The 16,041-nt window shown below is 47.2% G+C and overlaps 2 protein-coding genes across 2 annotated transcripts; one reads left to right on the plus strand and one right to left on the minus strand.

The window, feature by feature from the left end:
- Window positions 1–6,433: 6,433 nt before the first annotated feature.
- On the plus strand, window positions 6,434–12,736 carry PIAS3 (protein inhibitor of activated STAT 3). The gene is given in 15 exon segments (XM_073567298.1): window positions 6,434–6,455; window positions 7,292–7,381; window positions 7,384–7,728; window positions 8,475–8,559; window positions 8,663–8,713; window positions 8,835–8,925; window positions 9,012–9,146; window positions 9,221–9,326; window positions 9,406–9,479; window positions 9,564–9,724; window positions 9,815–9,951; window positions 10,039–10,207; window positions 10,311–10,444; window positions 10,651–10,691; window positions 11,555–12,736. Coding segments are annotated over 15 exon segments (1,902 nt in total). The 3' UTR covers window positions 11,816–12,736.
- NUDT17 (nudix hydrolase 17) lies at window positions 12,459–14,478 on the minus strand. The gene is made up of 8 exons (XM_073566950.1): window positions 14,271–14,478; window positions 14,074–14,196; window positions 13,802–13,985; window positions 13,662–13,687; window positions 13,455–13,547; window positions 13,279–13,377; window positions 13,059–13,192; window positions 12,459–12,984 (listed from the first exon to the last, which is right to left on the minus strand). The coding sequence occupies exons 1-8, from the start codon at window positions 14,343–14,345 to the stop codon at window positions 12,819–12,821; spliced, it is 900 nt and encodes a 299-aa protein (XP_073423051.1). The 5' UTR covers window positions 14,346–14,478; the 3' UTR covers window positions 12,459–12,818.
- Window positions 14,479–16,041: the final 1,563 nt, after the last annotated feature.

Genomic DNA, 16,041 nt, shown 5'->3' on the forward strand with positions numbered 1-16,041 from the left:
CACTGATGCACAGCCCCTGTACACACATATGCATGGCCCCCGTACACAGACGTACGGCACCCGTACACTGACGTACACCCTCCTTACACTAACGTGCACCCTCCGTACACGGTCGTGCAGCCTCCGTACAGCTGCCATACACCGCCTTACACCCTCCATACACCGACGTACAGCTTCCATACACCAATATGCAGCCTCCGTACACCGATGTGCAGCCTCCAGACACCGAAGTGCAGCCTCCATACAGTGCCATGTAAAAGTTTGCGTTTCCCTGGTCAAAATTACTGTTATTGTAAACAGTTAAAAATGACAAAACGTAAAACAGGTAGATGCAAAAGTTTGGGCACCCTGCATGATTAGTACCTAGTTGCACCCACTTTCACAGCTTGTAAATGCTTTTTGCAGCCAGACAAGAGTTTTTCATTTCTTGTTTGAGGGATTTTCATCCATTCTTCCCGTGTAAAATTCTTCCAGTTCTGTGAGATTCCTGGGTCGTCTTGCATGCACTGCTATTTTGAGGTCTAGCCACAGATTTTCAATGACATTCAGATCAGTGGACTGTGAGGGCCATTGTAAAACCTTCAGTTTGCGCCTTTTGAGGTCGTCTATTGTGGATTTTGACGTATGTTTAGGATCATTATCCATTTGTAGAAGCCATCCTCTTTTGAACATCAGCTTTTTACAGATGGTGTTATGTTTGTATCAAGAATGTTGAAATTTCATTAAATTAATTCTTTTCTCTACCCATTAAATGTTCCCTTGTCATTGGGTGCAACACAAACCCAAAGCATGATCATCCACCCCCATGCTTAATGGTTGGCGGGATGTTCTTTTCCTGAAATTCTGTGCCCTTTTTTCTCCACACATACCTTTGATGATTATTGTGGACAAACAGTTCTATTTTAACCTCATCGGTCCTCGGGACTTATTTCCAAAATGCAACGTTTAGATGTTCTTTTGCATACTTCTGCCGCTGAATTTTATGGTGAGGATGCAGGAGAGGTTTTCTTCTGATGACGCTTCCATGAAGCCGTATTTGTGCAGGTGTTTTTGAACAGTAGAACAATATACCACAGTGACTCCAGAGTCTGCTAAATCTTTCTGAAGGTCTTTTGGTATCAATCAGGGGTTCTGATTTGCCTCTCTAGCTATCCTACAAGCAGCTCTCGTTGAAATTTTGCTTGGTATTCCAGACCTTATCTTGGCCATTATTCCCGTTAACTGCCATTTCTTCCTTACATTTTGAACTGAAGAAAGGGCAACTTGAAAACGATTTGCTATCTTCTTAAAGCCTTCTCCTGCTTTCTAGGCATCCACCATTTTCATTTTCAGAGTGCTAGACAGTTGCTTAGAAGAACTCATGTCTGCTGTTTTTTGGCACAAGGTTAGAGGAGGCTGTTTTTTTTTATAAAGCTGGGAAATTTGCATCACTGCACCTTTCCTATCGGTGATAGTGATCAGTAACCCTAACAGGCTAATTAAAGTCTGAAAGCTTGGTCAAAGTTATCTGAACACACAAATCTCCAAGGGTGCCCAAACTTTTGCATCTGCCCATTTTTGCTTTTGTAATTTTTAAAAAAGAAAAAAAATGACAATAATAATAATCTTTATTTATATAGCGCCAACATATTCCGCAGCGCTTTACAGTTTAACAGTTTCAAAACAAGTCATAAGTAACAACGTTAACAATGCAATAATTAAAGCAAAATAAGATGACCCTGCTTACAATCTACAATGAGGTGGGGGAGATACAAAGTACAGGTGTGTATTTACAATGATGGTCCAGCCATCTTGAGGGAGTGAGGAATGGATGGGGAGAGTGAGTGGGCTACAGATGCACACTTCCACATAGAATGACTTTGATTAGTGAACGTGATAGGCCGCTTTGAACAAATGTGTTTTGAGGGAGCGCCTAAAACTATGCAAATTGTGGATAGTCCTAATTTCTTGGGGTAAAGCATTCCAGAGGGTTGGCACAGCATGGGAGAAGTCTTGGAGTCGGGAGTGGGAGGTACAGATTAGTGCAGAGGTTAGTCGAAAGTTGTTTGCAAAGCGCAGCGGTTGGTTAGGGAAGCGATGCACCAGCGATCCCGACAACGATATGGATCGCTGGTGCATCGCTAAGTGGTCGCTAGTGAGCTGCCACACAGGCAGATCTCACCAGCGACATAGCAGGGGTCGGGGGTCGCTACTTACCTGTCAGACGCGGCGATCCTGACGTCCTCCCGCCCGCGTCCACGCGTCGCTCGTCGGCGCCACAGGAAGCCCAGCAGGAAGCGCCTGACGAGAAACGGTCCAGGGAGTTCTCGTGCGATCAGCAATAGCAAGTAGTATCACATGCAGCGATATCGCTAGTAATATCGCTGCTACGTCACAAAATCGGTCTCCATACACTGACATAAAGTAGGCATTCACTGACATACACCCTTCATACACTTTCTATACACAGATATACAGCCTCCATACAGACACACAGCCTCCATACACTTACATGCAGTCTCCATACACTGACATACAGCCTCCATACACTGACATACACCACCTATACACTTTCTATACACAATATACAGCCTCCATACAGAGACATACAGCCTCCATACACTGACAGTCTCCATACACTGACAGTCTCCATACACTGACATACACCCTCCATACACTGACATACACCCCCCATACACTGACATACACCCCCCATACACTTTCTATACACTGACATACTGTACACCCTCCATACACTGACATACACCACCCATACACTTTCTATACACGATATACAGCCTCCATACAGAGACATACAGCCTCCATACACTGACATACAGCCTCCAGACACTGACATACACCCTCCAGACACTGACATACACCCCCATACTCTTTCTATACACGATATACAGCCTCCATACACTGACATACAGTCTCCATACACTGACACACACCCTCCATACACTGACATACACCCACCATACACTTTCTATACATGATATATAGCCTCCATACAGAGACATACAGCCTCCATACACTGACATACACCCCCCATACACTTTCTATACACGATATACAGCCTCCATACAGAGACATACAGCCTCCATACACTGACATACAGTCTTCATACACTGACATACACCCTCCATACACTGACATACTGTACACCCTCCATACACTGACATACACCACCCATACACTTTCTATACACGATATACAGCCTCCATACAGAGACATACAGCCTCCATACACTGACATACAGCCTCCAGACACTGACATACACCCTCCAGACACTGACATACACCCCCATACACTTTCTATACACGATATACAGCCTCCATACACTGACATACAGTCTCCATACACTGACACACACCCTCCATACACTGACATACACCCCCCATACACTTTCTATACATGATATATAGCCTCCATACAGAGACATACAGCCTCCATACACTGACATACACCCCCCATACACTTTCTATACACGATATACAGCCTCCATACAGAGACATACAGTCTTCATACACTGACATACACCCTCCATACACTGACATACACCACCCATACACTTTCTATACACGATATACAGCCTCCATACAGAGACATACAGCCTCCATACACTGACATACACCCCCCATACACTTTCTATACACGATATACAGCCTCCATACACTGACATACAGTCTTCATACACTGACATACACCCTCCATACACTGACATACACCACCCATACACTTTCTATACACGATATACAGCCTCCATACAGAGACATACAGCCTCCATACACTGACATACAGCCTCCAGACACTGACATACACCCTCCAGACACTGACATACACCCCCATACACTTTCTATACACGATATACAGCCTCCATACACTGACATACAGTCTCCATACACTGACACACACCCTCCATACACTGACATACACCCCCCATACACTTTCTATACATGATATATAGCCTCCATACAGAGACATACAGCCTCCATACACTGACATACACCCCCCATACACTTTCTATACACGATATACAGCCTCCATACACTGACATACAGTCTTCATACACTGACATACACCCTCCATACACTGACATACACCCCACATACACTTTCTATACACGATATACAGCTTCCATACACTGACATACAGTCTCCATACACTGACATACTGTACACCCTCCATACACTGACATACACCCCCATACACTTTCTATACACGATATACAGCCTCTATACAGACATACAGCCTCCATACACTGACATACAGTCTTCATACACTGACATACACCCTCCATACACTGACATACACCCCCATACACTTTCTATACACGATATACAGCCTCCATACAGAGACATACAGCCTCCATACACTGACATACAGTCTCCATACACTGACACACACCCTCCATACACTGACATACACCCCCCATACACTTTCTATACATGATATATAGCCTCCATACAGAGACATACAGCCTCCATACACTGACATACACCCCCCATACACTTTCTATACACGATATACAGCCTCCATACAGAGACATACAGCCTCCATACACTGACATACAGTCTTCATACACTGACATACACCCTCCATACACTGACATACACCCCACATACACTTTCTATACACGATATACAGCCTCCATACACTGACATACAGTCTCCATACACTGACATACTGTACACCCTCCATACACTGACATACACCCCCCATACACTTTCTATACACGATATACAGCCTCCATACAGAGACATACAGCCTCCATACACTGACATACAGTCTCCATACACTGACATACACCCTCCATACACTGACATACACCCCCCATACACTTTCTATACACGATATACACCCTCCATACAGAGACATACAGCCTCCATACACTGACATACAGTCTCCATACACTGACATACACCCTCCATACACTGACAGACAGCCTCCATATACAGGCATACAGCCTCCATATACTGACATATAGGCACCATTAACTGATGTTCATCTTCCATATACTATTATACAGCCTCCATACACTGACATACAGCAGCTATACACTGAAATAAGACCTCAGTACCCTAACTGACGTACACCCTCCATACAATGATGTACAGCCTCCAGGTGCTGCCATACACTGACATATAGCCTGCGTGAGTTGCCATACACTGATGTATAGCCACCATACTGATGTATACCCTCCTCATACCCCGATACAGCTTACATGTGCTGCCATACAGCCTCAATACACTGACTTATAGCCTCCATATCCCGCCATACACTAGCAAATAGCCTACATTTCCTGCCATACATTGACGTATAGCTGCCATATACTGACGTTTACCCTCCATGTGTCCCCATACAGTCTCTATACAGTGACATATAGCCTACATGTGCTGCATTACAACCTCCATACACTGACTTAAAGCCTCCATATAGTCTCTATACACTGACTTATACCTTCCATATACCCTATACAGTCTTATAGCCTTCATGTGCCACCATACACTGACATACAGTTTGATATTAATGTCAAATGACAATGTGTCCGCTGCATGTATGGTGCTGTCTAATATTGCAGCCTTTCTACGTTTTTGATGTCGCTGTCAGTGGTGACAGTAGAATTTGAGAAGTTGAAAGTGGAAGAAAGACCCCCATTAGCCCCCTGCCACAAAATGATCTGTCACAATGAGAAAAAAAATTTAAATGGCAGAATTGCTGTTTTATGGTCACTTCACCTTCCCACAAACTAATAATAAAAATAACAGAGGGACTATTGGCAGGAAAGCAGAGCCCTGACCCAGCCACAGATGGCCAGCTCCTCGGCCAGTGGGTGCTCTGCATTGGGGGACAGTGGATGAGCAGCAGAGGCAGGCGCTGCAGTTCCGGGCCGCTCCGCTGGGGGCGCCGCAGAACCGCCGCCCTGTGCATTTCCTGAGAGTCACTTCCATAAAGTGAAAGTCGCGCCGGATTGTGGATTTGCTTTTGCTGATTGCTCCTGTTTTTCCCCCTCGGTCTGGATTCCGGGGTCTCAGATATCGAGGGGCACCGCCAGGACTGCACTTCTAGATCGGGGGAGACCCCCCAGGCGTCTGCTTCCGCCCCCGGTAAGTACTATGCCCCCTGTAACTCTGCTGCACTCCTGCTCCCTTGCACTGGGAGAGGGGGAACCCTTCTAGTTTTAGGCCCTTTTTTGGGGGGCGAGGTCTTTCCTTTTGGGGCGGCGTGCAGCTTTAGCTCCTAACAAAGACCCTCCTGGGGGGTGGATTAACCCTGTCCTGGCTGCAGCGCCCTCCCCTGATGGTTTTCACAGGATTTGTGGCGCTTGCTGCCCAGGATGGCGCTCGGGGGTCGCTCTACCCACCTGCGCTTTCCTGATACATTGTGTCTTGTTATTTCCAGTGTCTTAGCACTGATACAATGTAACAAAACATCAGCTGGTGTGGCTACAATGGAAGCTATGTGGGGGGAAGGTATTGGGGGCTGTACGGTACATCCTGGCATGTCGGCGGTGGGCTCACAAGGTCACGGGTGGGTGGATTGTTGGTGCCCAGCTGTGTTTGGGTTGTGCCATGTGTACACGCGTGTATGGGAGGATATTAATGGTTTGTGGTGGTCTGAGGCAGCAGGGGCTCGTTATTGATGGCTGACACGGTGTTCTGCTGCCCACCGGGTACATGTCAGCCGGCAGCTGCCTGTGTCCTCGTGTCACCTGCAGGTTTATGGATATACGATGCCCACTGCTGGCACCATCTCCCCTGCCGTGATAATGTGGTATCGGCGGGTCTTACTGTCACGATATTCTAGTACTGGCTGGTCACCCTCCATCATGATAGTAATGGTGAGGTCTCACTGTCATGACAATGTAGTGGGGTCTCCATTGTGATAATACAGTAATTGTGGGGTTACACTGTGAAATAATGTAATAAACGCAGGGTGCCCCCAGCTGTGAGAGTAACGGCAGCACCCCTCTGTTGGGATAGTAGTACTAATGGTGGTCCCACTGTCACCATAATATACTGAGGGCAGAAGACCCCATGTTCATGATAAGTTAGTAAGTGTGAAGCCCACCTAATAGGGTATAATGTCGGGGTCTCCCCTTGCATTAATGTTGGGGTCTCCTTGTAATATTAATGTCGGGGTTTCCCTCCGCCATAGCGACAAGTAATGACCCCCTCCCAGTGCCATGTGGCCATGGTGGGCCTGTGAATCAGGGTATATGTGTACATCACTGTGCATGATGGCCTGTAAACTGTGGGTCTTGTAGTAACGTACCCTCCTGTGTTTCTCCCCAGTACATGGCGATGAGGTTTGCGAGTCTCCAAGGTGCAAGTTTTTCTGGATTTTGCCGGTAGGAAACACAAGCTTCTCTCCAAGGCCCTGCCCCTGGTGAAGTCCGACGGCCTCCTAACATCCTGATGAAGATCAAGGAGCTCTACCGCCGGAGATACCCCCGCAAGGTCCTGAGCGCCACAGACCTGACCATGCTGCACATGCAAGCTGGGGCGTTACCCAATGCTGGCTCTCTGGCCCAGGCAGCCGTGTGCCACCTGGGATACGACAGTGGCGCCATGCAGAGTGTGCTTCCCTCAGCTGTGCTGCCCCCCATTCCTATGCTCGGCCCCAAACATGAAACTGACATTCAGCACCTGTCACCCCCCATACACCCGGTCCACCCTGATGTGAAGATGAAAAGGTTGCCTTTCTACGACGTGTACGACGAGCTCATCAAGCCAACCACGCTGGGTAAGTGACGCCCCCTGACCTTTCTGCCCTACAAGATGCCCCCCCCCGATCTTTACCATACTACAAGAGGGAGCACGCTCATCTGATGACTCCTGATCTTTACCATACTACAAGAGGGAGCACGGTCATCTGATGACTCCTGATCTTTGCCATACTACAAGAGGGAGCACGCTCATCTGATGACTCCTGATCTTTACCATACTACAAGAGGGAGCACGCTCATCTGATGCCCCCCTGATCTTTACCATACTACAAGAGGGGGCATGCTCACGTGACACCTCCTGATTTGTACAGTCCTACTTGAGAGGGCACACTAATTTGACGCCCCATGATTTGTGCGGTCCTACAAGAGGAGGCACACTAATCTGACGTCCCCTGATTTGTGCGGTCCTACAAGAGGAGGCACACTAATCTGATGTCCCCTGATTTGTGCGGTACTACAAGAGGAGGCACGTTCATCTGACGCCCCCTTTCCTGTACCCGTCCTGCAACAGGGATCACATTCATCTTATGCCTCTTGATCTGTACCGACCTACAAAAGGGGACAAGTACATCTGATGCCCTATGGTCTTTACCAATATTGGCTCCCGGCCCCCTGTAGGTGGGTACCGACTTTCATTCCTCCATCTTTAGTTGTCCCTGATATAAAGTGATTTTTTTTTTTTTTTTTTTACTCTGATCCCCCATTATGGGGTCACGTTGTCGCTGCTCTGTCTGCTAACTTTCTTCTTGCTGTTTCCCTTTAGCTTCCACAAACACACAGCGGTTCGAAGAGGCCCACTTTAGTTTTGCATTGACACCCCAACAAGTCCACCAAATCCTGACTTCCAGGTGAGTGGGGAAATTATTTTGGAACCACAACTCCCAGCATTCCCTGTTGGCCATAATGGGAATTGTCACTGATTTTTTTTTTTTTTCATTTTTTTTTTTTCAGGGACATCCTGCCCGGTGCTAAGTGCGATTACACAGTGCAGGTCCAGCTGAGGTCAGTGCCATACATGTCTGATAGGTGCGGGTCCCCCGCTGTGAGTGACGAATGCGTCACATGGCAGCTTCCTCCAGTCAGTCCTGAAGCCCCTGTTATAACGTGACGTCTCCCCCCCCAGATTCTGTCTGTGTGAGACCAGCTGTCCACAGGAGGACTACTTTCCCCCCAACCTCTTTGTGAAGGTGAATGGGAAGCTGTGCCCGTTGCCGGTGAGTAAACCTGGCTCAATGTTGTTATTTCCTGGATTTTAGCAATTTTTCCATTCACTGACTTCAAGCTTATTATCTTCCTGCAGGGTTATTTACCCCCCACCAAGAATGGAGTGGAGCCCAAGAGGCCGAGCCGACCCATCAACATCTCCCCGCTCATCCGGCTGTCCTCCACCGTGGCCAACAACATCGTCGTCAACTGGTCGTCAGAGTTTGGCAGAGTAAGTGTTAATGCTGAGTGCGGAGGGGGTGATCGTCAAGGTGCATATCCTTGCTGATGCGCTACATTTTTCAGAATTACTCTCTGTCGGTGTATCTGGTGAAGCAGCTGACGTCGGTCACCCTACTGCAGAAGCTGCGCGCCAAAGGCATCCGCAATCCTGACCATTCCAGAGCGCTCAGTGAGTCCCCTTTCCTAGCTGACCCCTGACTTCTAGTATCTCTCTTTCAATGAGTCACTTACATTACATTACTTTCTAGTTAAAGAGAAGCTGACGGCCGACCCCGACAGCGAAATCGCCACCACCAGCCTGCGTGTGTCCCTCATGTGTCCCGTAAGTTCACTCGCCCTACAATAGGAGAAATATGGACTCCCCCTTTAAATAAGCCACGCCCATCATTATCTCTTATCTCTGCAGTTGGGGAAGATGCGGCTGACGGTGCCCTGCAGGGCCATCACCTGCACCCACCTCCAGTGTTTCGATGCCGCCCTCTACCTGCAGATGAACGAGAAGAAACCAACATGGACGTGTCCTGTGTGTGACAAGAAGGCACCATATGATATGCTGATTATAGACGGGTGAGTTTAAGACCCCTCTAACCAGTTCAGGTGGGGCCCCCTACTGGCGGCTACTGATATTGCCTCTGATCAACTTTCTGCCGTTTTTAGTCTCTTCATGGACATCTTGAACTCCTGCACAGACTGTGATGAGATTCAGTTCATGGAGGATGGATCATGGTGCCCAATGAAACCCAAAAAGGAGAAGCAGGACATGCTACAGCCTGCGTCATATGGCGGGATTGACGGTAAGAAATGGTCGCATTCTCTGGGCAACCACTCCGGACTGGTCACATTTGAGGTGCCCTCTTCTATTTCGATCTCTTGTCTTCCAGCAGGAACAATCTACAACCACAGCTCAGACATGAAGCACAACTCTGAGACCAAGAAGAAGGTGGAGGTGATCGACCTGACCCTAGACAGCTCCTCAGATGAGGACGAGCCTGCGCCCAAGAGGCCGTGTCCCATCACCTCAGCGGCCTTATCCTCTGTCGGATCCAAAGGGTAAAAATTGAATAGCCTGATGTGTGGCTCATAATCAGACTGTCCTTGTTTTCTTCCGCAGACAGAATCTTAATCTTGCGTCCTTTTTTTTTTTTTTTTTAAGTGTGATCAGCATGGACCATCAACCCTCGTCGGTTCTGAGAAGCCCCCCGCTGACAACGATCGGCAGTGATTACCTGTCCAGCCTTTCTCTACCGGACTACCATCGGACGTTCCCTGTACCAAGTGACCTTCAAGGTAAATATTTCCCCTGGTGTCTGATCCACTCTGATAAAATGAAGCTGATTTTCTAAAGGAGCTCTCTGAATTAAACTTGGGTGGAGTCTCAGAATAAAGGTGCCATGCTCTGCCCTCTTCTAATCCAGCACTTCTTTAAGGATGTGGCTACCAACTACTGAGAGACAAGCAGTATTGTCCATCACTCTCACTTCTTCTTTCCTCAGGTCTCGAAATCTTCTCCTTCCTTCAGACAACGGACAATCAGGTAAGTCAAGAATCCTCCACATGACTTAGAAGATCTGTTAGAGGAACCTTGTAATGAAACATGAGACCAAGGTGTCTCCAGATTCTCTAAACCATTTATCTTCATCCTGTGTGGCTTCCTAGCTGGGGCAAAACTGCAACTCCCAGCATGCCTTGACAGCCAGGGGTTAGGAAACCACAGGTTGAAGATCGCAGTTGAAATCTTGATATTGTAATGAGCAAATCACGTGATAAATGAGTAAACTAATGTACGTCGTTAAAAATCTGCACATGACTAGTAGAGGAAGGGCTCTCATCTCCTGTAGAAAAGACAGATACAATAATGATGACCTGGCCTCTTAAAAGTGGACCTGTCACCAAGTCAAATCTGTTGAGTTCTTGCTCCTGTTTTATTCCCTCTACTTTCCTGAGTATTCTGGTTCTTGTTTTCTTAAAACCTGTCTTACAGTTTCAGAGATGCAGGAGGGGGTGTGGCTTCAAGGATCCTCAGGGGTGTGTCTTTAGACTGCCCTGCCTCAGCCTGTAAGCCACGCCCCCTTATTTAGAGACCTTAAAAATTAAGACAAAGTAGAAAGGCCCATATCTCTAAAACCATATCGCAGATTTAGAACAAAAAAATTGATTAATCAGAGGAGCAGCAGGAATAAGATGAAAGCAAAAAATGTTCATTTTTGACGTGGTGATAGGCCTTCTTTAAAGGGGGATTTCGGTGAGGGTTCTCTTTTTGAAATGTAGTCTCGTATAGTTGCTGATGCTCCTTTTGGGATAAATAGAGTACAGAGTACAGTGGTTTCCCTTATAACGCATTAAGACCACCACAAGCGTTCTTTCGCTTTTTGTTAAAGTTTCTCTTTCTTTTCTCAGCATTACAGCCCGTCCGTCATCACCTCCCTGGATGAACAAGATACGCTCAACCACTTTTTCCAGTATCGGGCCCCCACTTCGCATTACATGAGCCCCCTCACCCAGGCCATGGCAGGATCTCACGGCGTGAGCAATGGCGCTAGCCGTATCAGCAGCATCGTATCCACCAGCTCCTTACGAGAAAGCCACGGACACAGTGGATCCCAAACCTCTGCTCCAACCATACCAGGGTGCAGACCGGACATTATATCATTAGACTGAGCGCCACCACAGGCCCCATTAATATAAAAATCAGCATTAAAGCCGTGGCGGCACACGGACAGCAAGAATGTAGAGGGACTATTTTTTTTTTTTTTCCAAGTGATTGATTTTTAATCTTATAATAATGTCATAATTGGCTTTATATATCACTTTTTTATTGTGGGGAAGGGTTTCATATAAAGCAATACACTATTTCTCCCTGATTTCAGCCATTTTAGGCCAAAAGGAGCAATATCTTAAGATGAAATAAGTGAGGGGGAGCTGTACAAACCTTATTGCCCCCTGTGCTCCATACCTTATATCATGTATCTCCAGTGCGGAAATATTTACCAAATGATATCAGCTGAAAATTATCAAAAAAAGCATTAAAATTATTTTTTGTAAAAGACTTATCATTCCGCAATCACCTGCTATATAGAAACTTTACTTGCAGTACTGGTTCCTGCCTATACTTGGTGAAGAGAGCAATTTAGTTCGCCACCTACAGGCAGCAGCTGGTACTGCACTCTTAATTTTTTGTTCTGATCTCGTATCATGGAGGATATGAAGCATATTTCAGGGTTTTTCTACACACCCTTCATCTATCTATTGTTTTGTCTGATTGTATTTACAGGGCGCTGTCCAGAAAAATAACGCACAGACATTTTATATTTTTAGTTCTTTTTTTTTTTAATGTATAAGGACTGCCCCGCTATCTGCCTTTTACACCGAGGAATCGAGGGCCATCTCCATTCCAGATCTCCTTCTTGGTGTTGAAGGGTTAACGTAATAGCCGCCATCTGCATATTTATGTATTTAAGTGTGATGTATCCGTATTTAGTCTCTTCCTCGTAGTCTCAGTGGGACAGACATTTCTTCCATCGGAAAAGAAAAACAGCTTTTTTTTTTTTAAAAGTGGGAATAAACCCTTTTATTTATTCAGTGTGTGTCCTGTCATTGTGTGCAGGGGCCTCCGGGGGCACTGTGGTATCATCATAGAGGCTACTGATTGATGGAAGAGCCATTAAGTGACTTCCTCTCGCCGTAGAGTCTCCAGCCACAACCCCAGTGCGTACTTTGTGCCAGTGCTGACGCGTTCTGTATCTTCACCGTCTATAGGTGCCGTGTTCAGAAGTGTGGACATGGCGAGATTCCTCTGTGTCAGCGATAGCCCGCAGACTTCTGTAATCCTAGAAAAACGACAACTTATTAAGGTAGCAAAATGAAGACCAATGCAATCTCCTCTCGATCGCTCTGCTCTTACCTTACAGAGGTCTGCTGTCTGGGATTTTCCCTCCCAGAATCCTTTACTCCTTCAGCAGCCACAATCCTCTTGGCGATCGCAGGGTCTATCCACGCGCATGCACTCACTTCCTGCTCGTCTGGGCAGAGCTTCTCCTGTATATACAGAAAGGTAGGACGTCTGCGCTCGCGGTTTAGCCATGGTGGAATCACTTTGTCATTTTGGCGATACGCCAACTTACCTGAAGCTCGTGGTGGGTTTCATTGGATGAGACTAGCAGGTAGGCAACAATATGATGGCGCTGGGGTAGTCCGCGGCTCAGGAGCGGGGGGAACGCAGACTGTGAAAGAAAAATGGTGGTGTCCTCGTTGCTGGGGGTTATAGTAGGTGGCCATATTTCCTAGGCACAATATTTACCTCCCACAATCCCAGAATGCTCCAAAGAAGGTCCGCACCTTGTAGGTTTAACCCCGTTTCCTCCTGAAGTTCTCGAAGACCGGCCTCATGGAGCTGTTAAAGGGGAGAAGTTTCAGTGATCACTGATCGACTGATCCTCCGGTAAACATGACTACGCCTCCTACCTATCTGATGGGAAGGCCATGCCCATGATGCGGTGCAACATACCTGTTCTCCATCCTCCATGTGACCACCTGTAAAAAAAAGTTTAAAATACTTATGAATGCAGCTTTGGATGTGACAGGAGTAGAGGACACAGTGCGGAGACAGGACTGGATTGTTCGTTGCTTCCACAATGCAGTACTGACCTGGCGGGACCCAAACGTTGGGGAAGATGCGCAGCTCCTTGGCGCGTCTTGTGAGAAGAACCCTTTTATTTATGGACTGCAGCAAGATGGCGACCCCCACGTCAACGCCGCGGCTCGCTATCTCCTCAGGGAGGGAAGCAGCTTGCTCCGCTGTCAGGTTCTTGATCGGACAGAAGGACGGCCTCTGTGAGATACAGGAGTCACTCTGGGAAAGCTGGATGACATACAGTATGCCACCAGTCACCCAGCTTTCCCTATAATCATATACGCACCTGCAGCTTTGCCTCCCTGGATCCGCTGAACGGCCGATCTGAGATTATGAATCGATTGTGATCCAAGCCGCAGTTTACGGTCGCTCGGTCCTGACCGTCAGGGGCAAAGTGTCCAGTGATGCCCTGGAAAATACCCCCAGACTTATACCATGGTGCTGCCGAGAGTATGACACCACCACAGCGCTGCTGACATTTACCTGCACAAACTTTGTACATTGCAGCAGAGACGTCTCTTTCCTCAGATAAACCAGGACACGTTTCGCAGACTCCATCTTGGATTGTCAGTGAAATGTCATCATAGATCCCAGCGCCAGTTGCAAGTAGCAGACCGCAGAAAGGATGGGAGCCAAGACCTGCACCTTCGACTGAGAGCACTCATGTACCATGGGACAGGAAGTAGTCACCTCCCAGATCCCTCAGCGAAAGGAGGAAAAAGTCACGATGCCCTCTGCTGGGCAAACATAGGTACTGACAGCAACCAGGATTACTTCACGGCAAAGCAGACAGTGTCACACAGGATAGGATTAGATACACGGCTCAGCAGTCAGTATCACACAGGATAGGATTAGATACACAGCTCAGCAGTCATTATCACACAGGATAGGATTAGATACACAGCTCAGCAGACAGCATCACCCAGGAGAGGATTAGATACACGGCTCAGCAGTCAGTATCACACAGGATAGGATTAGATACACTGCTCAGCAGACAGTATCACACAGGATAGGATTAGATACATGGCTCAGCAGTGAGTATCACACAGGATAGGATTAGATTCATGGCTCAGCAGTCGGTATCACACAGGATAGGATTAGATTCACAGCTCAGCAGTCGGTATCACACAGGATAGGATTAGATTCACAGCTCAGCAGTCAGTATCACACAGGAGAGGATTAGATACACGGCTCAGCAGTCAGTATCACACAGGAGAGGATTAGATACACGGCTCAGCAGTCAGTATCACAGGATAGGATTAGATACACGGCTCAGCAGTCAGTATCACACAGGAGAGGATTAGATACACGGCTCAGCAGTCAGTATCACACAGGATAGGATTAGATACACTGCTCAGCAGACAGTATCACACAGGATAGGATTAGATACATGGCTCAGCAGTGAGTATCACACAGGATAGGATTAGATTCATGGCTCAGCAGTCGGTATCACACAGGATAGGATTAGATTCACAGCTCAGCAGTCGGTATCACACAGGATAGGATTAGATTCACAGCTCAGCAGTCAGTATCACACAGGAGAGGATTAGATACACGGCTCAGCAGTCAGTATCACACAGGAGAGGATTAGATACACGGCTCAGCAGTCAGTATCACAGGATAGGATTAGATACACGGCTCAGCAGTCAGTATCACACAGGAGAGGATTAGATACATGGCTCAGCAGTCAGTATCACACAGGATAGGATTAGATACACGGCTCAGCAGTCAGTATCACACAGGATAGGATTAGATACACAGCTCAGCAGTCAGTATCACACAGGATAGGATTAGATACACAGCTCAGCAGTCAGTATCACACAGGATAGGATTAGATACACAGCTCATCAGTCAGTATCACACAGGATAGGATTAGATTCACGGCTCAGCAGTCAGTATCACACAGGATAGGATTAGATACACGGCTCAGCAGTCAGTATCACACAGGATAGGATTAGATACACGGCTCAGCAGTCAGTATCACACAGGAGAGGATTAGATACACGGCTCAGCAGTCAGTATCACAGGATAGGATTAGATACATGGCTCAGTAGTCAGTATCACACAGGATAGGATTAGATTCACGGCTCAGCAGTCAGTATCACACAGGATAGGATTAGATACACGGCTCAGCAGTCAGTATCACAGGAGAGGATTAGATACACGGCTCAGCAGTCAGTATCACAGGATAGGATTAGATACACGGCTCAGCAGGCAGTATCACACAGGAGGATTAGATACATGGCTCAGCAGT

This window comes from Dendrobates tinctorius, unplaced genomic scaffold (genome assembly GCF_039654945.1).
Source record: "Dendrobates tinctorius isolate UK_male_01 unplaced genomic scaffold, ASM3965494v1 ptg000019l, whole genome shotgun sequence".
NCBI lineage: Eukaryota > Metazoa > Chordata > Amphibia > Anura > Dendrobatidae > Dendrobates > Dendrobates tinctorius.

Excerpts from the sequence above, each read along its gene's own strand:
- NUDT17 (XM_073566950.1), bottom strand. The coding sequence starts at position 14,345 with ATGGAGTCTGCGAAACGTGTCCTGGTTTATCTGAGGAAAGAGACGTCT. Across the intron at positions 14,197-14,270 it reads AATGTACAAAGTTTGTGCAG|GGCATCACTGGACACTTTGC; the intron begins GTAAATGTCAGC and ends GGTATTTTCCAG. Across the intron at positions 13,548-13,661 it reads ACATGGAGGATGGAGAACAG|CTCCATGAGGCCGGTCTTCG; the intron begins GTATGTTGCACC and ends CCCCTTTAACAG.